Raw genomic sequence first — 27,094 nt, 5'->3', positions numbered from 1 at the left:
AATCACACACATACACACACATTTTCCCAGTAATCAGTCTAAAATACCATTAACATTGGGTGCAGAAGTTTAAAACTTGTGCTTTTATAATGTAGTATGTACTATTTTCCAGTACTTTTCCTTTTACTTTGGTTTGATCATCACTTCAAAAGCATATCCTGGGATGGCACTAACATAACTACAAAGTTATGCAACACACTAAATTCAAACTGTATTTCGTTGTCACGTGTTTTACCATTCCAGGGTGGAGTCTGATGGTAAATAATACCTATAAGCTGAATCTCGTTTCGAGGGATTTGGTCAAAGCCTCAGGACATATTTTATCCCCATTCGCACAGACTTCCGACCCCAATTAATTCCAAAGTTGTACGGATTCACCGTGAGAGCTGTGCTACCTCGCCAAAATGCATGGTAAAGTCACATGGCAGAACATCCAGCTCAATTGCAAAGGTTCCCTTTTAACTCCACACTTCCGTTAAGGTCTTTGAACGCTTTGAACATAAGATTTGTTATCAAGTCTGGTTTTTTTTTAAATTAGACCACTTCTTTATTAAATATTTCTTTATTATCTTTATCAGAAATGATTTCTGAGACTAGCGTGTTATTTAGTGGACCATTATTACTTTTTGACGTAAAGTAAATATCTAATATAGTACTAAGATTATAATTTTTAATGAAATAAAAATGAAAGAAGGAGGTAATATTTTTTTTTTGACTACCTGTCGCTTTACAGGATGAAACTTGGGTGCAAGGTTTATTTAAATAGTGAATTATGTATAAGATTTGAATATTATTTTTAAAATGTCTTTCAAGGCCTTAATTGAAGATAATTTCTGATGGCACCTATACGCTATAATTCCTGCTGCTAGGTAGAAAAAAATAACTGCTTTTAAGCAAAGAAAAACACACACAAAAAATATCTTCAATGCTAAAAGCTTTAATTTTGTGATTCTGCTAAGGACATCCATTAAAGCTCCCTCCTCTCCATTCCACTTTACACTAATGTTTATTTGTGCTGAGAAAACATATTTCTGTTTACACAAGGGGTCCTCAGGGGGGATTGATTCGATATGTACACACGACAGATATTGCCATAAATTTATGAGAAAAGTACCAAATTTAATGAATTTGTCGGCGCTGTCGTGCCGAGTTATTTTTATGAAGACCTCACACACGGTGTCTGTGTGTATGAGGACTTGCTGTGTATCCCATTTAAGGGGCTAATTCGGATATATTCTCATACCATGAAAGTTGTAAAGAAGAGAGAGAGAAAAAAAGAAGGAATAAGTAAGAGAAAATTATACAATTACCCATATAAAACGTTCCAGCAATAAAATGATTTTATTCGAATTTTCCAACCTTGTCCAATTCACGGAGTCATTCACAATTTTTCCCATATATATATAGCCAAGAAGGGGATGTCGCAACAGCGGAGGCAAACAATTTGTCATCACCATGCGTATCTTCTCTTGGTGCTTTTTTGTATGTATGCTCGTCCCATCATCCTTGGGACAATTTTCCAGGGAAGCACCCAGAAAAAAATCCGATATGCAAATATGTAGCCGAGTCTGCAGAATTTTTCATTCTTGCTCACTCACTCTTTCCTATGTGTGTGTTTTCGAGGACAAATAGTCAATAATATGACCAACTTTTATATTCTCACAAGCTTCCAGACTTGTGTGGAGGATGTCCCTTTCCACTTATGGGAAGGATGTGAAAAATTGAACGGAAGAGATTCTACTATGTTATAGAGGGTAGTTCTCCCCCCGTACTCTCGGTGTGTAACTAGCTCTATTCGCCCCTGTCCAATTTCGCATTACACAGCGAAAGGGAACCCCGGATCTTCCTTGCATTACTTGCTGATTTTTAAGTTTTTTTTTTTTCTTATTTCATTTTCCATGGCAATTTACTTAAATTCCACACAAGAAAAGAGACACGTATAGGTATGGTAAAAGTCTCTCAAGCGATGATTCTTTGTCAAGTAAAATTCTCTTTTAAAAGGAACTTTTGCAAAGCAAAAATCAATTTTATGCATCGCTTCTCGTTAAATTCTTTTGCATTACAAAAATTATTTCTTTCTTACAATTTTCTTTTCATTACTTTAAGGAATTTTCCTCCTCAAAGTATCTCCTTTTTTAATGGTTGCTTTTTGTGGTCCCTTTTTCTTCTCGGGTTCTCAATATCAAAGTTATTTACCTTCTATTATGACGTAAGGTAAACAAAAAACTAAATTTTCCCGAATTTTCTTCAATTTATTTGACAAATATACGAGAACAAATTTGTGGATGGAAGATTGTTTGTTTTCTAACAGTTCTAAACTCGTTAGTAGAACTTTTCCAACGACTTGTGCGGGGTGAGGGTGCATGAATTTCTCACGAGATATAGAGAATAAATCGTGTGGATTGAGGGAGGATTTGGGGGTATCTTTTTTTTTTCTTTCCTTCCTCCCAGTAATCTCACAAAAATCTCAACTCACACGTCATTTTCGTGTATATATATTATTATCACTCATTAAGATCACGCGTTTCACCCTTGGATAAATTTACATTTATCAGTCTGGCAGCCCTCTAAGCCTCTCTGCATGGTACAAAATGTAAACTCTTCCCATTTACAAAATATCTTCCTCAATGTAGGGGTGGATTTCTTTTTCGAGGTAAACTGTCACGGGCTATACACAGGAGGGTGGCAATGTGGGAAGCTAGAAATGTAGAGCATTTTATACATCTCTACTATGTACATTATATTTCGTATTTAATTACAATCAACGATGACACTGATAATTTATGACATAATTAATTCACACACCCTAACAATTTTCACCGTCATTAGGGTGTAACCTCCTTTGTGTATTGCGATTATTAATATAAATGTGTAGCCAGTCGTGTGCAGAACCAGTAAATCCCTTTTTCTTTTAAAATTCAATAACCCGCTTCCGGTTCAGGGGATTATTGAGCGCTCACGAATCCATAGGGTGGCACGAAAGAGGGTTGTTTAAGTCCAAGAAAAAAATGTACAATAAAAAAGAAAAGCGGCAAATCTTTTAGCGTGTGACACAGAAATTTTATTCATTCGCAGGAGCTATTATGGCGAACATGAAAGTTTATATTTTCACCATAAAATTGCACTTTAAGTAAAAAAAGAAAAAAGAAAACTACCCCTATTGCATTATGCCCAAAGGTCCACTATTGAGTCTTCTACGATAAAATGAGGAAAAAGAAAAGGAATTTTTATTTTCCAACATAAAGGCTATTCAGTTTACTTTGTACTTTCATGGAAGTAGCTATTAGCCATATTTAGGTTACTAAACAACTATTTTTTTTCAACTCTCAAAGTTATGTATGTGGGTGGAAAGTTTTTAGAGGTGTTAAGTGTCGATAGAATTTAATTGACGCTTTACATAGAGGGAGCGTGTTGGTTGATACAGCAAGTGCCTGAAAACGACCCAATAAGGGAAAGTTTTAATGAAGTTATTGTGTATTGATTACAGTTTATACAACTACCTAATTTTAATAAAACTCGTTATGTTCCTAATCTTTGTTTAGGGGAGAATTAAACGACATCATTGCAGACTATACATAATGAAATCATTACTATGCGATTTTTTGGTATTTTGTTTTTCATAATGTTGTGAATAGACTATACTTTATAAAGATAAATTTAATAACAAAGCTTTTTAAAAAGATCTTTCGAATCTCTCCAATTTAGAGTCTCGAACTCTGTATAAAATATTAACATTGCAATAAAAATCTTCATGCCAGCTGGAGAAATGCAACAAGTTAAGATATATGAGGACCAATATAGGGACTCTTGTTCAAGTTTTTTAGCCCAAAGTTCAGTGGCAGGGCCTTAATTTTTTTTTCTAAGTGTAACTTCTTTTAATATACTCCAGCAATATCTTCGTTAATATGTTCTAAATTAAGTAAAAAAAAACTTACATAGAAACCATTTAAAATATTTTACTAGAATAGGTTTACCAAAATGACTGCCAAGAAATAACGGATTGACTGATTTTCAAAAATTTACCAGTTTTGGAAAGGTGAGAAATGTACCTTTCCAAAACTTATAAATTTTTGAAAATCGGCTGACTACAGCCGGAGATATAGTCATTTGAATTTTGCCTTCAAAAATATATCATTTTTGCTTGCCCGGAAACTTTTCGCGGGTAGTGTAATATATTTTTGTTCTTGAAATACGGATTGTCATCAATTTAAAAAATGTTAATTGGATAAAAATAACTCTGAACTTTTATGCTTGTACATTGTTACATATAAGGCTAAGAATACAATATTGAGGTTTAAGTATTATTAAAAGTGAAGGAAAAATACTTTTATACTGGAAAAACTGAATTATAATTCCCATATCGTTAGAGATATTTTTTCTTGTGGGTATTATATTTTTATATGAAAAAGTACATACATGATTTATGTAAAATCAGTAAATATTCATAATATTTTGACGAATGGAGTATAATGTAAAATCTAAAACGTATTTTTTAAAGGGTTTTTTTTTTCAAATCCTATGTATTCAATTGATTGATTTTATTTCCTATAAATCTCTTTTGAATTAAATTGCAGAAAACCGGGTGACGCAATAAAAGGAGCTGAATAAAATCAATTCTGCGTTTGAGAAATTATTTGTTAATAAACTTCTTAAAATATTGGAACTTTGTATTAAATTAAACTTGAAGAAGTTATTTAATTTAAAATTATGAGTTTTAAGTTCTTGTCTTTAAAAATTCATTTTAGTGATAAATTCAATTCACCCTGTTTCTGTGCACCTATAATATACGGATTTTAAACGTTACAAAATAATATATTTCCATGGGAAAATTTCCATCAGATGATTGAGCCGCTCAGTGCTGATGGATTTGGGGAATATTTTTTTTTGTATAATATTATTCGTACTTTCCTCGAGAATTAGCTTTGGATTTTATTTATTGGTATGGATTTGAGCGACGATAAAAGAGAGAGGGTGGAAATATATCATAGGAATTTATTGCGTGAAAATTTAATACTTTCCCATTAGCATACGAAAACTATATGAGTAAAAGCTATAAAATAGTTTCAAGAATATAGTTTCGTATAAACAAATTGTATTGGGGTACTACATCACGTCAGAAGCCACACGATAACCTTATATGGGATAGTCCCTACACACAGTGTTATATGTGCAAAAAGTGTCATACAACTTTCCTCTAGGAAATATATGCGGTGAGCTTAATCCTTGACAAAGTCTCACATATTTATATCAAATTTTCCAGGAATTCAAATTACATTTTATTTGTATATGTTTTTGCGCACAGTGATAGTGTCCGTGCGAGTAGTACCTACAAAATGGATAATCCCAATTGGGTGTAGTACTCATTCATAAATTTTAATTTCATACTCTACATGTCAAAAGTATAAACTTTAATTTCTGCATTTTATCGCATATTTTATCCCTATACCCATTACACACCAAAAATAATCCATTCATTTTTCGGAGGGGTGGACATTTTAACTTTTTACTTCTTTCAACTTTTGATAAATTTAATGCAATTTGGAGAGATAATTTTCCCGGATTATCCACACAAAGACTTTCAGCACTGCTAATTGAATTACCTACCACCCCGGCCTTCTCACAAAAAGGGCGAGTGCTCTAGTTTTTATTCGCCTATTCACGTGATTTGAAGGCTCACGCATTAAAATTACTTTTTATGCTAATGCTAATGGGTTGATGGAGGTGTGGATATAAATGGCAACAGATTATAATCTAAGGATTATACATTCTCATAGGTAATTACTCATTGAAATTGAGATATAATGCTCCTTTATTGTAGTATAGTATTATAGTTTCTTTGTATAGAAAATTGCAATATAATTTTACTCATTTCACTCCAACTTACTTCATTCAAAGTAGGTGCATACATTTCAGGTTTATGGTATGATTCTGTAAAAGTACTTTTTAGAGGGAGAAAACATATTGTAGATTATACTACAGGTACATATACGGTACCCTATATTCTTGAAGCTAAATTGCACTAGTAAAATGCTGGTGTTGTAAATTATTTGCCATCAACAGCACTGGCTAATATATTGGCATATTTTTCCATAAAATTTTTTTTATATCCCGGTTATATCAAACGTACATAGAGTTGACCTGAATTACTTAGCAGAAAGCCCCTTTTTTTAAAAACTTTTCTCGATAAATTAATTTAAAAAATACTTATTTTGTTAAATGATATAAAATACTTGGTATTGGGGTGAATAAAGCAAAGTAATAAAATAATCTTCTTTTCAGAGAACACTTTATAACAAATGTCCCATTTTAAAATATTTATGTATGTTATACAAATTAGTAAGTTTATAGTTAACGAGGTAAATTGTCGCTTCGCTCCAATTTTCCTCGCCCCGCTTCGCGGGGGGTTTTGCGCTTCGCGCAAATTTTAGAGAGAAAAAAAACTGTGATGATTTATACGTAGATTGGGGTTACTCATCAACCCCAAAAAAATTGCAAAGAGAAGAAATCATTTTCATACAACATTTCCGGCGCCAAATTCAAAAATTCGCAAAAAAAAGCATGAGAGTTATATGGGGGCTACCTGAAGGGGGGCTTTGGGGGGAAAATGGATACGGCCACTCGAAACCGCCTGTTATAAGGAGCCTCTGTGCCAAATTTCATCGCGATCGGTCAAACGGTGTAGATTTGTATAGCCGAACACGACGGAAGATTACCAACAAACAGACCTTTCTTTATTATATAGATGGAGAGCTCTCATCAATTCCAAAAGAAAAATTTGCAAAGAGAAGAAATCATTTTCATACAACATTTCCGGCGCCAAATTCAAAAATTCGCAAAAAAAGCATGAGAGTTATATGGGGGCTACCTGAAGGGGGGCTTTGGGGGGGAAATGGATACGGCCACTCGAAACCGCCTGTTATAAGGAGCCTCTGTGCCAAATTTCATCGCGATCGGTCAAACGGTGTAGATTTGTATAGCCGAACACGACGGAAGATTACCAACAAACAGACCTTTCTTTATTATATAGATTGAATTGTCCACAAAAGCCCATTACGGAACGGAGTTTTTATTTTTTTGTCTTTTTTGAAATGGTCAAAAAAAAGGCCATCAAAACCCTCTTTGACATGTGAATATTTAAATGATGAAATTTGAATCACAAATATTTGCATACCTACATAGCAAATACAAATAAAATGTATGGCCTAAATTATGAATTATTATACTTAAATTAGCAAAATAGTGAATAGCAGTGAAAATGACGCTTTGTCTATAATTAAATAAAATATATAATTTAGAATTATTCAATTTGTTAAATTAATTTGTATTTAAATAAATTGAATAAATTATTAAAACCTCAAAATTCGTTTATATTTTATTTAAAATGATTAAAAACCACATTAAAGCTCAAAAACTCAAAAATTCCTTTCTCTCATCGGATGTTGCCACTCTGCGAGATTTATTATTCATTTGGATTAGTTTTTTAAAGCTCGATTTATTCTACAAAATTCCAACCTTTTGCTCCCCCTCTAATGCTATATACCACGCCGAGTACAATATTGTGTAACGTGGATTTGTGTAGTGCACCCCAACGCCAAGCTATATGGAGCTGAACATAAAAATTGCATTAATCGATTTTAGTGCTATACCCCCTTTTGGAATACACATTAAATTGGGTTTCAAAGGCACTGTGAATTATATAGAAGAGTGCACTTATAGTGTAGCAGAAATGAAATAAAAAAACACACACAGACACAAAATCGAGAATGGGGTAGAGAGCGCACATTAAAACATTTGTAGCTGCCCGGATTTGGGCTTAATTTGTTTTAAATACGTATTTATGGATTTTTCTTTCATACACCTCCTATGTACATATTCCCGCGAAAATAACTCCGAGTGCAAAACCAGCAGTTCCATTGGGTGAGCATCAATTTCATGGGATATTGGGCCTGGTTGTGAAGGCAGAGGGTGGGGATGGAAAAAAAAGCTTTGCGAAAATCATTAATGAAAGCTGATGGTGCAACCAGCAGATTTAATCGAATCAATGATGAAGTAATTAGTTTCCACCCAAACCCCTAACCACAGAGACACCGGAACAACCCACCAGCCGGGCTGCAACCCCACCGAATGCCTCCCATGCCATCAAAAGCACTATATGCCTCTGTAAATGATAATAATGGGAGTACAACTACAATTATGTGAAACAGAATACTCCGTCTCCGTGGAGAGATGGACCCCATTGTCTTTCTCCATGTGTACTCAATGTGAATTATCTACGGAGCACCAGATATGACAAATTCAATTAGCCTGTGAGATGATAGTCTCGAGATGCGTCGATCTTCATCCATCATCCCTGGGTATATTGACAGGATTTCCCTGCTCATTCCTTAACATCCTATGGTATTCATATGGGGTGGTGGTAGTGCTACACACCCCCCTTAAAGCACAGGAGTATGGTGAAGGCAGTCAAAGCATATACAATTTCAGCTCAACCATGGGGTGGTATAGTGAAATCAAATATCACAATTTATCTCTCATGCTATGTCTCTCATTCTTTGCTATTCAACCACCTTAAGAGGGGGCTTCAACCATAAGATAAATCCATTGTACATATTGATCATCACCCCTCGATTTGTGTAAGACCTCTCAGCCTATATTGGCGAAGAGAGAACTTGAAAGGTTTTAATTTATAAATGAACCCTCTCAGATACACCCCCTTGAGACAAAGCACATTGTTCTCATCAGTTCAACTATGAATTCGTTCCCCTCCTCGTGATCCTTACTATACTCTGATATAATTAAATAATAAACAATAATTTAACAAGATTTAGGTTAAAATTTCATCACTATTTAAAGGAATTCAGCATTATCATATTTTCATTCCATGTTAATATTGAAGATTTTAAACTCCAAAAGGTAAAAATTTACCCCATTTTTTCAATTTTTTCAACTTTAATTTGAACTTATCAGGAACATAAGTAGAGTATTTCTGACAGCAAAGAAATAATAATTTAAACTATACAGAACAAAGGAGAATAGTGAGTCAATTTCGATTAAATTCAATATAATTTTTTCTTCAATACTTCATAAAATGAAATTTTCCATCGATAAGACTGAGAAAATAAATTCTGAGAAATTTTTAGAGCAGGTTTTCCGTATGGAATAATCTATTTAGAATCTTTCCTCGTACTTCTAGGAAGCTATAAAAATTATTTTATACAAATTGACTTATATTCCCCAATCCTCCCCTATATAGTTTGTGGAGGGTTTTAGGGTAGATAACTTATTTTTGCACTTACGACGTGATTCGAATAGAAGACCACGAAGAAGGGCGTTAGCTTTTAATATAAACTTTGAGAATTTTATATGAGAATTTTTTGAATTGGATTCACACTAGCATATGCCTCTATGTATGCAATATATTAGCATATTAAAGCTCACATAGAGGCAGGATTGTATAATGTTATGTATAATATTTAAATTTGCAACTCTTCTAAATGAAAAGTGTAATTCAGTTGAATTGTCTGAATAAATTGAATTGATTCAGCTTAGGTGAAAAAGCGGAAGGGATTTTGTCGGATTTTCTTGAATGAAAATGTTGCAAATTACCAAGCAAATTGACCCAAATTTGCCTAATTTCAAAATAAACCTTTCGGAAAATCACACCTTTTGATATTTAGAGCTCGATGGGATGAAAATTTGTGGTTGATGGAATGGGTTGGGGTGGGGCGGAGCAGGCAGGCATTGGGGGGTGGTTTGAAAATATACGATATTATATCTTAATTCACATTTCGTGCTAAAATTTTTGACGATGCCTTCAAGTTTTGCAGGAGCACCGTGGCACCCTCCACAGTGGGTGGCATATGGAATTAAATTGAATTGAATGGTGTGGCAGCCAGACTCCTACGGTGCTGGATAGTATATATTCTCACATATATAATGTATAACGTATTATGGTGGAAAATGAAACAATCAAAACTTTCAACTTTCCATTCGACGCCACTTTGCGATGCGAAGAGAGGGCAAAGGCAAACGGCAAACTTGAACTGCAATTCACATCATTCCAAAATTTTCAAAGATTCTGTGAGGCATATATTATGTGTGTATGTGGGGGATGTTTGAATGTCTCTATTGAATGGTTGGGGGATGGCTGCACCGCAGGAGATGACAAAATGGATGAAATGCAGAATGTATGTGTTGAAAGGCACTTTTACTCACTTACAGAGAGCACACATGGTAAAACTTTTGTTGTTTAATTTTCATATTACTAACTATTTTGGTACCTGACTTGTCATAAACCCACATGTAGGTATATATACTTATATAATAATGTGCCCCTCACTGTATCACCTAACAATTTGCAAAACTTTATCATCACATAACTAAATTTATTGCATTTCAACGACTCAGCAAATATTCTCAATCAAGTCTTTTCAATAATTGCCAGCAATTTAATTTGAATAAAATTGTTTGAAAATCTTTTTTGAAAATAAATTTGCTGAAGATGGTAAATATAATTTTATTAAAATCTCGCTCTGTGTATAAAAATCAATCCCTTCCCAAAGATTTTACATAGATTCAAAAGTTCAAAATTGATTTTTTTTCGGTAAATATTTAGTCGTGAGCTATTACATAATCCACCTCTCTTAATTCCCATAGTTTTAGGGAGTTGTGTCAATTAAAAGCTAATGGACTTAAATTTCTTAAATACATACAAAGTTTTCATCTCTATTTCTTTTTCTTTTAAGAAATGTGACATGAATAATTCTTTATTTATGTTCTAAAATTAGAAATTTTGAATGATTTTTTTTTTCAATTTTTTCTTTGGGTTCTATCTAAAAATAAAATTTCCTCAAAAATAATTTTTATTTCATATCAATGAATTTTGTATTATAAGATCTTGCTTACATTATATTTTTCACTTTTTCCTGAATCGCAGGTATTGAATAAATCAACCTGTCTATCCATCTATCTATTTGTAGGATAGAATAAGTTGACACCACACATATTAAACATTAAACATCTGCCAATTTTAAATTTTACATGAATATAAAAATAAAAATATTCACATAAATTATGAAAAGTGTGTAAATTTTAGAAGAACGTATATTCTGGATAAAATCATTTCTAATATTTATATAAGGGAGAAAATATTAAATATTTAAATTTTCTCCACGTGTACATATATTGATATCGATGATTGGTGGATTTGATTTGAAGTTCTTTTGTGAAAATGCCAAAGTTTGTTGGTGACTGAAACTTGCACGTGCTCATGCACACAATCAGATGTGCCAACTATTTTCAAATGAAGACATTTCCTTATTCATTGGCATAGAAAGCATAGAAATAAGAATTGACGAGAGGAATGCTTTATTTACCAGAGACCCACATTATGTTTATTAATGGTAATATGGAATTTTGATTTGTGACGTGTGACTACTGCAAATTTCATCTCATAGTCTATTAGCTTTCGATTGAATTCACCTGTCATTTCAAATAAAACCACCCATACAATATGCATGGCTCCCTTATTGACAGTTGCTTCAAATAGTGGATCATGATGCGAGATGGGTGGAATAAAATTCCTTCAGCATTTCACTACCATATAAAAGGAAGGAAGTTTCCATCAGCATATGCTCCGCATGTCTTTTGTTGGGGGATCCTCTACATCGGATATGAATATTTTAGTTTTCAAAAGAAATATAGGGGGAAATGGGGCAAAATGTTAGAAAATCAAGACCACACATCTCCAATATCTCAGTAAATATTATTTCGTAATTGTTCTAATTTAGTCAAAAGGTACCTTTTATAACTCTAACTAAGCCTATAAAGTTTTATATTAATTGATCTAATATTTTGGGATTTATTTAAAAAACAAATTTTTCGAATTTCAAAGTTACTTTGACCTTTCATTTCAATATCGTATTTTGGCGTATTTCTGTGTAATTTTTTTGATCCAAATGCATTTTTTGATAGAGTAACTATTGCTGAACACGAATTTAGTCTAAATTTTCCGAAAAAATTTTCCGGGTTTTCCCGTATAACACTGATAGTAAAAAGTACCCCTTGGGGCAAAATGTTAGAAACCGTTTTTAAGGCTGTTAACTATTTTTTTGTTTATTTATTTTATTTTTTTCCAGTCGGCACACTTAATACTTATAATTTAGCATGTTTACTCTCTATTACTAATATAAAATTATTTAAAAAATAAAAAGTGCAATTTCATAAATTTTTCATTTTTTTTATTTTTTGTATTTTTTTTATTAAAAAAAATTTCTAATTGTTACGCACATACCTTATTATCAATTGCTTTTATAGTGTCTAGATGAAATAAATTCATAAAATTGAAATTTAAGGCCAAAAAACGCAAACTAACATTTTGCCCCATGATTTTTGAAACAGGCAAATGTGGAAGGGTTTGGAAAATGGCCTGAAAATGCATTTTCCCGTTGAGATAGAGAAAAATCGTCTGAGACAAAGTTGTAGCCCGGAAAATTTCCTATAAGATAGTCGTCATGAGAAAACTCAAATATTTTCAGGAAAATCAGGAAAATGTTTCTCCCAAAAAACTAACAAATTGCCCCATTTCCCCCTATTGAGAATCGTTTTAACATATTTTTTTATTATTGCATTAATGTAGAGTATTTTTGAATGATTCAATTTTTTTGTTCAATTCCTTTTGATCCGATTCAATTGAAATTCACGTACACGTTATTTGTCTGCATTGAGCTATTATATTGGATCTATGTTCACATGCTTTCTTTCCATACATAGGATAATGCCATAATTTTGAACAAAGGTAATAGAGAAGCATGTATTATGAAAAAAAAAACTGATATAGGTACTATATTCTAGAAAACGTGGAAAAAATTTAATGGAGAACGAGCTATGCATAATTTTGACACATTCTAAAATATATATAGCACAGAAACATATATATTGTATAAATAACTCAAAGTACGTTTTCGCATGTGTTTTTGTATCATTAAATTAAATGCTAAATGGATTGAAATTGCGACTTTTGTTACTCCAAAGAAGCCCACTTTTTTTCAAATTAAACATCTAATAAATTTTTCATCTCCTCCTATTTGACTACATATATACCTAAAGAAAATATCCAAAGTTGAGAAATTCAGCGTGAAAATGAAAAACAAATATTCCTTGGTGAAAAATTGAGATACAGCCGAAATTAGATTTTGACGATTCACGATACATTTTCCAAATACCCCTCGTTCCAAAAAGGAAAAGTTGTTTTGAATTAAATGGAAATTTTAGGTTGTTTGAGAGTCAAATCTCAAAATGGGAAAACTTAGAGTATTTACATCTTTTGATTACATTATTTTTTAAAACATAAGTGAAATGGTACGGAAGAAGCAACATTTCCGCGAGACTGATCTCCTTTTCGGAGCTTGAGGACAATTCCAGGATGAATGCAAGCACGCGGGATGAGTGAGAGAGAATCAGAAGAGTTCCACTTATATGTGGCTCAAAAGAACATTGAAGAACGTAGAAGCGGATATTTATAATATGACATTTGTTATTCAAAAGCGAGCGAGCAAACAAACACAAAACGGCCATAAATAACGAATGTCAATTTTAAAAGGCGGAACTTCTATCTTTCTACCATCTATATTTACCCTCACTCTACGGTGTGTATGGAATATGTAGCCAAAGGAAAGCTCATTTATATCCTTCGACGGCGGCCACCCACTCATTTCCAGGAGGGGAAAACAGAAGTTCACATCCATAAATGGATCCGACACGAAGATGACTTCTGAACTATATTTATGTGTGAATACAAATGTGCCTATACCGGATGGAGAAAAATAATGTTCTTTTTTCCGGGTCGGAAAATCCATATATGTACATAATACGAGAGACAGTTGGTGGGTATAGTTGTAGAACGTCTACTATAGTAGAGGAGATTTGAGAGCAAAGAAATGATTGAGGAAGTATTGGAAAAAAAAGTTCTTCAGATGAAGTGGAATCTGATAATCTACCAAGTCATATTCAGACATGTGCTGTACAATAATATATGTATGTATATATACTATACCCACAAAACTCAAACCCCACCGATTCACAACACAACTCTGTTTTTGACTATCGAACTTCCACGTCGTTTCACATAATGGATCCATACCGTATCAATAGAAGAGTTATTGCGAAAAATACATTTTAAATAAATCCATTTGGACCCCTACAAACTCCCTCTCTCAAAGCTTGTAGAACTCTATATATAATAGTAAAAGTTTATCTATATGCAATCTATTGTTGTCCTACTAAATATAACTTGGAATGAATTATTTCTCATTCTCGTGAAATCCAATTGACTTCTCCGGGAAACTTTTCCTTGAGATTAATTTCTTCATGTCCATTCCAGAGATTACTCTCAGTCACTTGTGGGACCACACAGAGAAAATATTGGTGTTCCTTTGTATACATAGTTAGCTACATAATTTTCTTAAAAGGCTGTTTCTCTCGAAACTTGTTTTGTAACAAAATGTTTTCCTAATTAAATGACTTAATTTAATTAATTTTTGTTGATGCAAAAGGAATTCACTTGAAAAGCGTAGTTAAAAACAAATTGATTTTATTACCGGCATTTGAGTTTCAACTGATTATTGTAATTCAGTAAGAAGTCTTTGAAACATTTAGCAAACAAGAAATTTGTTAATGAAAATTTTAAATTTTAACAGCTTTAGAAGCTTTTTAAAAAAGTTGCATACACGCAGCTTTTCTCAGTCAGTGCAGGTGGTGGTAGAGATAGATTTCCTATATTTACGACATTTCTTCCGTGAAAATCTTAAACATTTCCTTTTATTTGTCATGAAAAAACTCATGGAAGCACAAAAAAAAAGAAAATTGATCTTCTTTATTAATTCTTCGTTATAGAAGAAAAATTTTCCCCCCAACAAAGACTTTTATCTCGTAGGAGAAATATATCCTTTCTATAAGTATTTCCAACAATTTTGGTTAAAGAAAATTTAATAAACTTCTTTTAAATAAATCGCATAGTTTTCAAGACATCTAACGTGATGATCTCTTGGGCAAAAGAAAAGCTCTACAAATTTATTTGAATGCTCTTGCACACTTGGCTGCACGCTCTGGACTTTATTTGTAATTTATAGGGCGTTATATGCTTTTCGGAGCACTGTTGATTTTCAGAATTAGAAGTGTGTGTGAGTACCCTGTGCTCCCAAAGTAAGACACAATATATTTCACTTAATTCTCTCCTCTGTGGTTCAATTCCCCAAATTAAACCTCAATATTCTGGAGATGACTCTAGCAAAGATATCCCATGGACATGAATCTTCCTGGACAGCTCTAATACTCTGTCAGCATTACCCACTGTGCGTCTGTAATTGAGCTTCTGGATTAAAGTAGTGGGAGGATGTTGATTTTAAGATTGCCATTAATAGAATTTGGGTGTTCATATTGAGGGGTTTGCAATAGCCCTTTCCATCACACCACCCACTCACACTACATATAGCTGCAAATATATAACATATACACACATTCACGTGAGATGCATTTATGCGAATGGGGTTGGGGGTGAGGAGGACGAACTCTATCGTAGCACATACAGCATTCCCTAATCCAATTTCCCAATCGATTTGTCAGACTTGGTAATTAAAACTGTCAAATAAATGAGCCAATTCATGTAACTGCTGATCATATATGCTAGTTAATGCGCAAGCAGGGGCTCTCATATCTGCACCTTTCACTCTACAACACTCCACTGTTAGTGCTTGGAATGAATAATGTGTGAAATTATACACTTTAAAGTTTTTCCAGTTAGGGATTTAACTTCAATATCGGAGACCGCCTCCTCTTGCTGTGTGGCACATGAATTGCCCTTTGTGAAATCGCTCTATAAGGCCGGTGGGTATGGGGGTGGTTTATGGTTTTTCTCCATCTCGCACTCTCACATTTTCAACGCGCGAATAGCTCGAAACATTGTTAGTTTCATTATAACAAATAACTAGTTAGAATTTATGAAGTAGTTATGACAGGGAATTTCACATAATTTTAACAACACACCATAATAATCGCCATAAAATAGAGCTTCCACAATCCTCCCATATATTACCTCCCCCCTCTCCACCAACTTTTGCCTCCCCCCACCCCCAACTGACGATATATTGAGTGGCTGCTTTACACTTTGATTGTGTAAACTTTCACTATAGTCTGCCATAGTCCGAGTTCCTATATATATTTCAAATCGATTAGTAAGCTAAATTATTTTATGGAGCATCATCAAACTCATCTCACTGCGGAATTATGGTGTGAAATTCACATAAAACAAGATATAGATTAAGTTTTTTTTGTACCTCAACCCTGAACATGTTGGAGAATTTACAAAGTCTGCAAATTAGTCTTGAGTGCATGTAGCATGATATATTTATGTATGTGTTCCATGCGGATACGTGTGCAGACTATATACCTGACACCATCAATCTACGGAGGGTTCTCGAGTTTTGGCCATTAATCTCGAAATTCCTGAAATTAAACACGACACACAACTGATTGATTTCTATCGAATCGAGTACCACACCGCCACTGCTGGCCCCAATTCAATCCTTTCTCATCCATCATTGTTATCTTAATGGTCTCTACTGAATAACGTACTGCACTCACATTGCAAGGGTATTAACTATTTTTCGATAAGACTAATTCCATTCCATTAAGAAAAAGTCCAAACGATGATTTTTGCAGGAGAAAACTTCATAAAGTCCTTTATAAATGTTTCTCAGGATCTCTCTTTGGAAGGGACTTCACATATTAAGATTGATTTTTCAATTGGTAGGTACAATATTAAATGATGAAGAGGAGATTTGAGCTTAATTCATTTGAATGAACTTTCAAATTTCTTCTAAAAATATCTCGCAATTCACAATTTTTCTTCGTGTTTTTTCTAAGATTTTTTTCTTTTACCTTTTTGATATCTGATAGTTTTAGACAATTATTATGTGTGAGACAATAAATTATTTTACACGCAGATACTCAAAAATGAAGAAAAACTTGAAGGGAAATCGCATAGAAAGGTTGCATTTCACATAAGAATCTATCCGCATGTATAAAATAATATAGATAATTTTAGGTGTTCCTACCATGGTATATGCTTGTCACAATAATTGTCCGCCAGCGTTGGTAATAAAACTTTTACAAACATTTTATGCTAAAAAAAAATCAGCCCCTGGAAACGTTCAGTGGCACATGAAATTGTTTTCAACCCTCGGAGTCAGTTGAAAACTTTCATACTAAATTTTCAAATAGACAATTTTAAATAGCTAAATGCATAGCTAGATGAATTTTAATGTTAGGTACTTCACTTAAATTGGTATTTGCCAAAAAATCTTTTTAAGCTTATCTATACTTCAATTTTTGTGAAAATTCTCCCCACTAAGTGCACCAATGTGTAATGGATTTTTGGCAAAAACACCCAAAATGGGAAGCAGCTTATCGAAAAAGGTATTTATCCAACGTAATTGACTTATGAAAGTGTTGCCTAAATGGTTTATCGGGGGGTAGTGAATGAAACACCACTAAATAGATTAACAGCTCAAAACTATGAGTGGATATTTACAAATTCTTCCCGCTATATATTGGTAAAAACAATGTACATTTCACACATACATATATTGGTGGTGTTGGTGTAGGCGATTGGGGTGGAGTGAGGGTGGTGTGGTTTGAAATACGGGCTGAAATTCGCATGGGGCGCGTGTTGGCGGGATCGTGGCAATAGTTTTCAGACCAAACACCAATTTTGTGTTTTATTGTTGTGCATGAATAAGCAGGAGGGCAAAATTTGCAGACCAAAAAGCACCACCATCGCTGCATTTCAATAATAAATGCTTGATTGAATAGCGATTTTATGAATGCATGAACTTTGTTGATCCGTTTTCGCAAAATGACACTACGCGGTCACAAAAATTCTCCCAATACGCCCCTTCATTGAGAGTGTCATCCCCGTGTATATGTATATGGGGGGCAACAGGTGGTCCCCGTGTGTTCCAAAAGCTCTTTGATTTTTTTCCACCTCATACCCAGGTGAAAAATCCTAAAAACCCCCGTAAAAAACACTCGCATGGACGATGATGTTGAAAAGTATGGAACAGGGGGTGGGGATTTTAAAAGGAAAGGGTCCTCAAACCATTTGATTTGGCTGCCATATGTGTGTGTGTGACCACTTAACACGATTTTCCATCGTTTTACGACGCTCAATATAAAGGGCGAAGCAGGAACCTACCGCAGCTTTAGAGCCCGTGAATTGCATACACACACGGTCGTGGGGGGAAACTTTGTGAGGATGCGAAAGCTCTTCTTCGATACACAATCACGTAATATGGATTTTATGCCGTCACCAGCATTTATTGGTACTTTCCGCATAATGCATTTTCGCCTTCCAAATGTGCCAAAGAATGGAAAACCGAACAAATTTATGCTCCTTTGTAGATGGTGTAGTTCTGGGGAACACAAAAATTCACTTCCATTTGGGTATTTTTATAAAAATAGTAAAATTACACAATTTCCTTTTCTTTCGAAAAGCAGAAAGATGGGTAAAGTTATTGCTGCCACGAGGAAAAAAGAATGGAGAAAAAGCATCCTTATACTGCATAAGAGAATACTCCATATTGAGAAAAGCTCTCACCATGAAAGCTTTCCCCGAGACGATATTTCTCTTGATATTTCTCATCTAATTCAATTTACTCTGTTTACATACTTCATTCTCCAAACTATTGTATGCACCCTGCAAGATTTTTGAGTTACTTAACTGGAAAAAATGATGATGGCATAAGTTTTACAGTATATGAATAATTTATAATAGAAAAGAAATCAAGCAAATCTCAATAAATTTTCAAAGTTTGTGCATTCAAAAGATTGACTCTAATTAATTAAATTGCTGGCAAATTGAATTTATTTGTTATTAACATTCCACCGACCCCCTCAACATTACTACTTAATTATTACTTTTACAAAATCCATGTTTTTCAAGAAAATTCTTCAATTTAAAAGATTTCATCTTAATAATGTGAATCTGCACCAATGGATTTTTTGAAGTGAATTTGCGCTCATTAATTTCATTAAATCTCTTCGTTAGGAAATCAACAACCTTTGCAAAATGCTCTCATCATCCTGATTTTATTTTTGCCCTTTGTGAAAAGAACGAAATTATTTTTCATTTCCTTGATGGATTTTCTGCAGATTATATTGAGTAAACGCAGTAAATTAATTGAATGCATCCTATACATTCAGGTTAGTTGTGAAAGGGAAACCAATTTACTATTTTTTTTTCATAATATTTTTGAACATTTAAAATTAAATTATTTCTAAATAATTTAATTTAATGGAGGATATACATAAATTCATGGCTTTGGTCTTCAAGACAACACTAACTAAATATCGAAAAAGAAGATTTAGGAGTCATATCATGAAAATCTTAGACGGGTGTCAACCAAATACTTAATTTTCCAAAGAAAATCACTTTTAAAGCTCTGACGATATTAAATAGAAGCTCCCATGATAGCCCAAAGCACTCCAGTCGTGCCCCCAATAAAACAAAATCTTCATCGTAGCGAAAGTAATCGTCTAGACAACTCAGCAATGGAATGGAAATGTTATCCTAAGCACAAGAAGGGGAGGTATGGGATAGAGGACAAGACTAATGATAAATGAGGTTCAATTGCTTGAAAAATTTCAATGTTGATGACCATTTGTTGGATGCATGCACGTGTGTAAGAAAAGCACTCAGTGTGTGCCATAGAAGAGTTAAATTGATTCCTCCTCCTTGTTTAACGAGTCTTTCCGTATTAGGACATGGCAATTTTCTCTATATGTATGTAGTTACTTTGTAAATAGCCTCGTTTTCATGTAATACGCCTTTCCGACCCACACGATTCCACCCATCCTCATGTAACTGGGTCCAACTTACTCCCGCACATCGTGGTATTTTTATTATAATGCTACAGAGAGATCGTATTACGAAACGTGTATGAAGTATATGTATATAATATGTTATAAGAAACATGCAATATCAGTAAACCTGCGGCCTCGTAATTAAATACAATAAATGGGTTGTTATGTGGCCTGAATGTCTTATACAAGTTGTTAACATTGGGGTATGGTAACTTGTGAAGGGGAGGGGGGCTGCGATGGGGTATGTGGTGAGACAAATTCCTTGGATTGCAGCACCCGATATTATGTATACTCTGTATATAGTATGAGTAAAAGTGACACAACACTTGCCTGAAATACATTAGTGAGACCAGGGTGTGCAGCAGTAAGTTCACCAAATGATACCCAGCCGGTTCGAGGCCGTGAAATGAATAATTCCATCGAAAAGTCAAGACACAGAGTGGTCGATACGATTTATGGCTCTGCTCCTGGAAAAAAGAAGTGGAAAAAAAAAACAACACAGTTTTAGAAAAAGAATTTGATGCCTATTTCGGAATATTGTAACACCAAAGTGTGTGTAGGCGGATACCCAATGCCGGCCATTCTCCATTTAACAGGAATGCTCTCACAGTCATTTTAATTGAAAAATTATATATGTACTATATACTTATATTACATAGGTACATACTACATACATACATAAAATTGATAAAACAGCTTGGATTTTTCCTACCAAAAACCCACGCGCACAGTGAAATAATCCTAAAATAGTCAGAATATTCTAATTCATTTTTAATAAAAGATGTTGAAGGAATGTCTGAATATTTCTAGGCGATAAAAATGGCAAAATCAAATAAATTTGTGCCGAAATGTCATCCATTCAATATTTTGAGCTTCTGAGAGCTTTCAAGTACATACGTTTGCATCGATCAGATTGGTTAGATTCCAATGTGAAACTCACTATACGATTTTTCAATTATTCTTTTCTATTCTGAAAAAAAAACATTCAGATTAAACGCAGAACATGATTTTAACATACCCAAAACATAACGAAAATGTAGGAAAAACTTAAAGACAAATTGAATGAAAAGTTTATATCGTTAAAATCTATAGCTACAACTCTATTGTATAAATTTAATGCTGTACAATTTCTTCTTGGAAAATTTTCCTCTACTTTGAAGAAAAATGAGGAAAATGTCAGATTCTTTTTTAATTCTTCTAAATACTCATGTTCGTGAGAATGTGAAAGTACCCTCCACCTACCCTTAATTAGTTGGGAGAACTAATGTTTCATAATTCAACTTTTCATCGTATTCGTGATGTAAAAATTCCTGAGAAATCTAAGTCAAAATAGATGAGCAAAGTTCTTTTTTCGATTAGAATGGGGTATAAGGTGTGAGGTGGCAAAGTTGAAAAAGAAGACTTTTGCCATATAAATATAGCTCCTATCATATATTTTATACTTCTCGCTGGTTTATTCCATTCGAGTGTGTGTTCCGGGGTGCAAAAAAACGAGAATTTATTGTAAGATTTCGATTTTGTACGCGAAATGAATTTCAAAAGATTCCTTCCCTTCATGGCAGATAGAGGGGTAAAGTCGTAGCCAAGAGGCTCCCTTGTGAGAATGGTTATAATGTGTGGGGATCAGTTGGGGCACATTTTTTTCCATTGAAGTTCTTTTCAGGCGCCACTGTGCTACTTTTCTACGGGTGGAGCGTTTGAGGGTGAAAAAAAGTTAGAGAGTAAATTGTTGGGTTACGCGTAGATTGAGAAGGGTTCCACTTCTTTTTTTTTCATTCGTGCTCTCTTTGCCACTCCAATGCGGAACTAATGCTTCGGACAGGGTGGGAGTGTTTCTGTGGGTGATATACACACGGTGTGGTGAGTAATTCGTTGACGATGTTGAAGTAGCAATCGTGTGTTGCAACGGACGTGCGGGTATCGCGAAAAACGGAGGTGGTGTAGCAAAAAAAAAAACGAGGGTGGATTACGGTGAGCGCTCTTTCTTTGACCCTATTGTTGAGTGCTACGTGCCAGAGGGTATTGAGTTTAGCCGCCCACCATTTATAAATGTACAAATAATGAAGAGTTATGTGGACAACTCGCGTAGATATTGGAACATTATCAGCCATTCTTCAATAAACCATTCTTTTCGGGATGCTTTTGTTCTCCACACCCCATTTCTATATCGGTGCCGTGGGGGACCTCTTTGTCGCCCTCCTTGCTCTCTATATACGTGCCAAATGCGAGAAGACGTGGAGCTGTTGCTGTGACAACTTTCAATATGGATTTCTTTCACCTCTTCGGAGGTGATGGTGTAGAAGTAATCTCAAAAATTCCTCATGCTGTTGGGGAATTGAAGATGAATTTTCCACAAATTTTACACAATAAAGCACTTCGTTGAGCTTACAAAGGTAAAATATTCAGCGGTGTGTTTTATGTGGTACCCCTTTTTCCAGAAAATTTGCAAATTCATAAAATTTTATTGTTTTTGGGGAAATTTTTAAACATTTTCAAAATAAAGTAAATGGGATAATTCGATCGATACATCAATATGTATTTCAATCATAAGATTAATGGCAAGAGGTTATTGTTGGGGCCGCTGGGAAACATTTTATACGCAGCCCAAAAGTGATGTTTTCTGAAACGTCACTTCACTCTGGGTGTCACATCGACTTCCGTTTATGGCGTAAGAATTGAAAGGCGTGATCAAAGTGGCTCCCAAAGTGAAGTGGTTTTTCTATAATAATTGCAGGAAAGGAGAACGTAAATTAAGTGACAATCGAGAGAAGAAGTGCTAAAGTAAAGAATTGAGAAGAAAAATAAGTGTAAAGTGAAAGAAGAAATAATAAATTGGTGACGGGAAAGGAGCCCATGCAGCTCCCAAGGGCAAAGTACCTAATTGAAGGAAACGCAGAAAACAATTTTAACCCACCCAGTATTGTAGGGAATCAAAAAAGGATAAAGAATCGCCAAAAATATTCACCATTTTCCACTGGGGTCACAACGAAAAAAGGCAATAAAGTATTGTAAAAATTCAAAAAAATTGACCGCCATTCGCCATTTTGTCTCTTTCAATGCATGAAGCATATGTTTCAATGCTTCGTCATGAGCTTGTCGATGGGAGTTTGACATTTCATTCATTTTTTTTGGGAGAAAATAAAAAAAATTGCATATTTTTTAGTTTAATTATCGTGGTAAATGTGTTTTACGTGTTGTTCAAGAGTGATTTTTATATCTGAATACCTGAAGGATAAATTCCCTCCCAGCTTGTGACCGTCTCAGCGAGCACATCTCTCGTTACAAAACAAAGCAATCCAAAAACATTGGTCGTGGATCGTCTTGAAAATGGCTTTTTCACGAATTGAGAGATCCTCTGCGCTGGAATCCTTTGCGTTTCACACTACCACGACGGACAAGACGATGGATTGCTGGTTTTGTGATTCCCTGGATGTTGCCACGCAAAACCTTACGATGTTTCTTGGCACCACCTTTCCCAAGACTTTTTTCAGGTATTCAAATATAAAAATCACTCTTGAACAACACGTAAAACACATTTACCACGATAATTAAACAAAAAATACGCAATTTTTTTTTATTTTCTCCCAAAAATAAATGAAATGTCAAACTGTCATCGACAAGCTCATATTGACGAAGCATTGAACCATATGCTTCATGCATTGAAATGAACAAAATGGCGAATGGCGGCCAATTTTTTTGAATTTTTACAAAACTTTATTGCCTTTTTTTGTTGTGACCCCAGTGGAAAATGGTGAATATTTTTGGCGATTCTTTATCCTTTTTTGATTCCCTACAAGACTGGGTGGGTTAAAATTGTTTTCTGCGTTTCCTTCAATTAGGTACTTTGCCCTTGGGAGCTGCATGGGCTCCTTTGCCTTTGATTTCCACGTGCTGCATCATCATTTTCCATCCCACACACCCAACGTTGACGACTCTTTGCATTGCTTCCGGACTCTTCTGGCCACGAAGGACAAGAATTTTTGTCCTTCGACCGGCACTGGCCCGATTACTAATCGTTCTTTATCTTTCAAGGTGTGTGAGGACACGTGTTCTGGGCATATTCACCTGGATTGGCAAGGAATCTAATTCTAATTCTATATTTCTGCGTATACTTAAAGGTGTGTGGGCGGCTACATTAGGAGCTTACTGACCTGGCTTTCTTACTAATCTATTTCTGCGTGTATTTAAAGGTCAGTAGCTGAGCTTACGCAATTGCGCGTACAGTTATCTTTTTTGTTGATTATATTGCAATTGTGACCACAAAGCTCATATGTCCAAGATTTTTTCGACGTCAGATTTCAAAAGTCTGATAACGTCAATTCTTAGGCAAAATTCCTGAACAAAAATCACGCGAGATATTCCTCAACTTTTCTTTTAACCGAATCTATTTTTTATACATACATATTAGGCTTATTTATGCACCCTAAAAGACCCAAACAAAATATAGAACATTTTCTGAGTGTACTAAATAACTTAAAATAACTTAATAAATTGAAAAATTTAAGTAAATTGAATTTTAAGCTTTGAAATTTAGAAAAAAAAGCTCAAAAAATAGTATATAGTTTAAAATTTCCTTACGCGCCTGTTCCGTGAGATGTTATATATGTTGAATATATCAGCCTTGTTATTTATTCTAAGCCGGGTAATGTTTTTCGTTAATATTTTTAAAGCATCATATTGAACTGAGAGCTTTTTGACTCGAAGGCATACTTTGTCCCTCCTCACCATCACTATTCTCATCTGTGTGGCTGGAAAATTTTGGGGAACTTTTAGAAAGGAAAACCACGAAATTATGCAAACATCTATTGTTTTCCTTACGAAGCTTTAAACTAACTTAAATTAACTTTTCTTTGACAATATCTTTTGTCACACAAGTTGCATGAAAATTGAAAATTTTTGAAATAATGTGTTAGTGAGTTCTTTTGACGGAGATTGTTTCTCTCTGTACAACAAAACTGCCAATCTATTGTGCATGATGGCGAAAACTTTTGTTGCTCCTTGAAAAGCATATATTTAAATAAATTTCAAATGATGAAAGAAAAGCCAAAAAATAAATAAAAATCCCAGAATAGACAAACCTGGGTTTGTCAATAATGAAATGGAGACGCCGGGTACTTGTTATATGTACTACATGAAATGCATAACGTGAGATCTGTTTAATATCCGGCCTTAGACCACCACGTACGCTGTGTATACTATGTAGGAAATTTTCCCACTATTCCATCCAAATGCATTTTCATCCCTTTCGCCGGTGTTTGTGTATGCCCCGTGATGGAAAACATTCTCTGTGCTATATATACGTTATTTTTCTAACTATGTGGAAATGTGTGAATCGCTGCCCAGTAAACAAATGATTGAGCCAATAAAGGTTCAATCACGATTGAATCAATCAGATTGATCTGCGATTGATCAATAATTGATAAATCAATTGAGCCTGTCAATCGATTGATCAATCATTGGTCAATTATTGGTCAATCGCAGATCAATTCCGATTGATCAATAATTGATCATCTATGCGGACCTATATTGACTCAATATTGATACTATCAATATTGAGTCAACTACAGCTCCTCAATCCTCGGTCAATCACGAAATTTACGGGCAATCATCCGTCAATCATCAGTCAATTACACAATTTGCGGACAATCATTGGTCAATCTCATAATTTCAATCAATTGATTGAATATTGACTCAATATTGACACTGCCAATATTCAATCAATCATATTGACTCAATATTGACACTAACAATATTCAATCAATCTGATTGAGTCAATATTGAGTCAATATGATTGATTGAATATTGGCAGTGTCAATATTGAGTCAATTTTATCTCAATCAGGATTGATCATAAATTGACCAAGTATTGATCAATTATTGTTTACATAAACCCAACTGCGAAAGAAGCTGATTATTATACATCTTACTTTTAGTATGTACAAAAATTACTCTAAGACCAATGAGACTGTTTTTGACGTGTACTATATGCAATTCAGAGCGTGAGTCTCCCATATAATCCTTTGTGTTACAATAACTAATTAGGGGATTAATTAATTAGGAAAAGATTTATTCAATTACAATTAAGATCCATAGACGAAGGCGGGAAACTATGTTTCGGACGAAGGATTTTTCAGTTTTCCATGTTTTCTTTATAGATTTGGTAATGTAACTTACATTTGTATAATTTGGCTCATAGAAAAATCTCCCCCTCCCTCCCCTGAGTACACAATCACCCACAATTTTGATTTGGGGATATTCAGCAATCATTAACGCTAATATCTGCGAAAGTTTCTGCCACATAGAGTTTTTATAAGTTTGTTAAAATCGCGAATTAATTTTTGCAATTTTGACTAAAGGTTTTGTATTGACCACACACAAGAAAAATGCCCTTTATTTCCTTGTGTACGACTTTATATGCATAAAACGTATTAATTTAACCCTTTTGTTGATTTAAGATGTCGTTTAGAAGTTATTAAAAATATAAAAATGTTCTATGATGATGTCAAGATGGTTAATCCCCCTTTTCTACCACAGTTTAGAGCAAAGGTTTGAAGGAAGATATATGGTTCCTCATAGAATGATGTGAGTTACTAAGTCTTACTATACAAAAAAAGTTGTACCATGTACACATTGAGTTTCGGTAATGCAAAGATGCATGATACTGTGTTTCACAGAGATTTGGTGGAAATGAGAGAATTTGGTGAGTAAGAGAAATATGTGGAGTGGAGTATGAGAGATGGATTTTAATGGCACAAAATAAGAGTAAATATGCGATGATTTATTAAATGAGAGTAACTATGAGATTGTATAGCAATTTATTGCTATTAATGAGTATTTGTTTGAGAGAAATATATTGCAAATGAGCTGGTTGCATTTGATGGTGGTGCATGAATATCCCCATGTTCTATAACGTAATGTTATATGAACATGGGGATTTTTTTTGCTTTTTCTTTAAAACTATTCCTATTGATGGATGTCTTTAAGAAAAGCAAAGAGAGAAATGGTTTATCAAGAGGTGTCGTGTATGGCTATACTACTTTTAGTAGTATTGCTATTAATGAGTATTTATTTGAGAGAAATATATTGCAAATGAGCTGGTTGCATTTCTTGGTGGTGCATGAATATCCCCATGTTCTATGAACATGGGGATTTTTTTGCTTTTTCTTAAAAGTCATTCC

At 34.1% G+C, this 27,094-nt stretch overlaps 1 protein-coding gene across 1 annotated transcript in view; it reads right to left on the bottom strand.

Moving 5' to 3' along the window:
• The window catches only part of LOC129789257 (protein O-mannosyl-transferase Tmtc3-like), a 203,225-nt gene that overhangs the window by 140,257 nt on the left and 35,874 nt on the right, over positions 1-27,094 (bottom strand). The window contains exon 2 of the mRNA XM_055825908.1: positions 20,248-20,384. Within this exon, the coding sequence (XP_055681883.1) occupies positions 20,248-20,384 (137 nt within the window). The remainder of the gene's footprint in view (positions 1-20,247; positions 20,385-27,094) is intronic.

The sequence above is a fragment of the Lutzomyia longipalpis genome, chromosome 2 (genome assembly GCF_024334085.1).
Source record: "Lutzomyia longipalpis isolate SR_M1_2022 chromosome 2, ASM2433408v1".
Lineage (NCBI taxonomy): Eukaryota > Metazoa > Arthropoda > Insecta > Diptera > Psychodidae > Lutzomyia > Lutzomyia longipalpis.
This window is presented reverse-complemented; position numbering and strand designations above follow the sequence as displayed.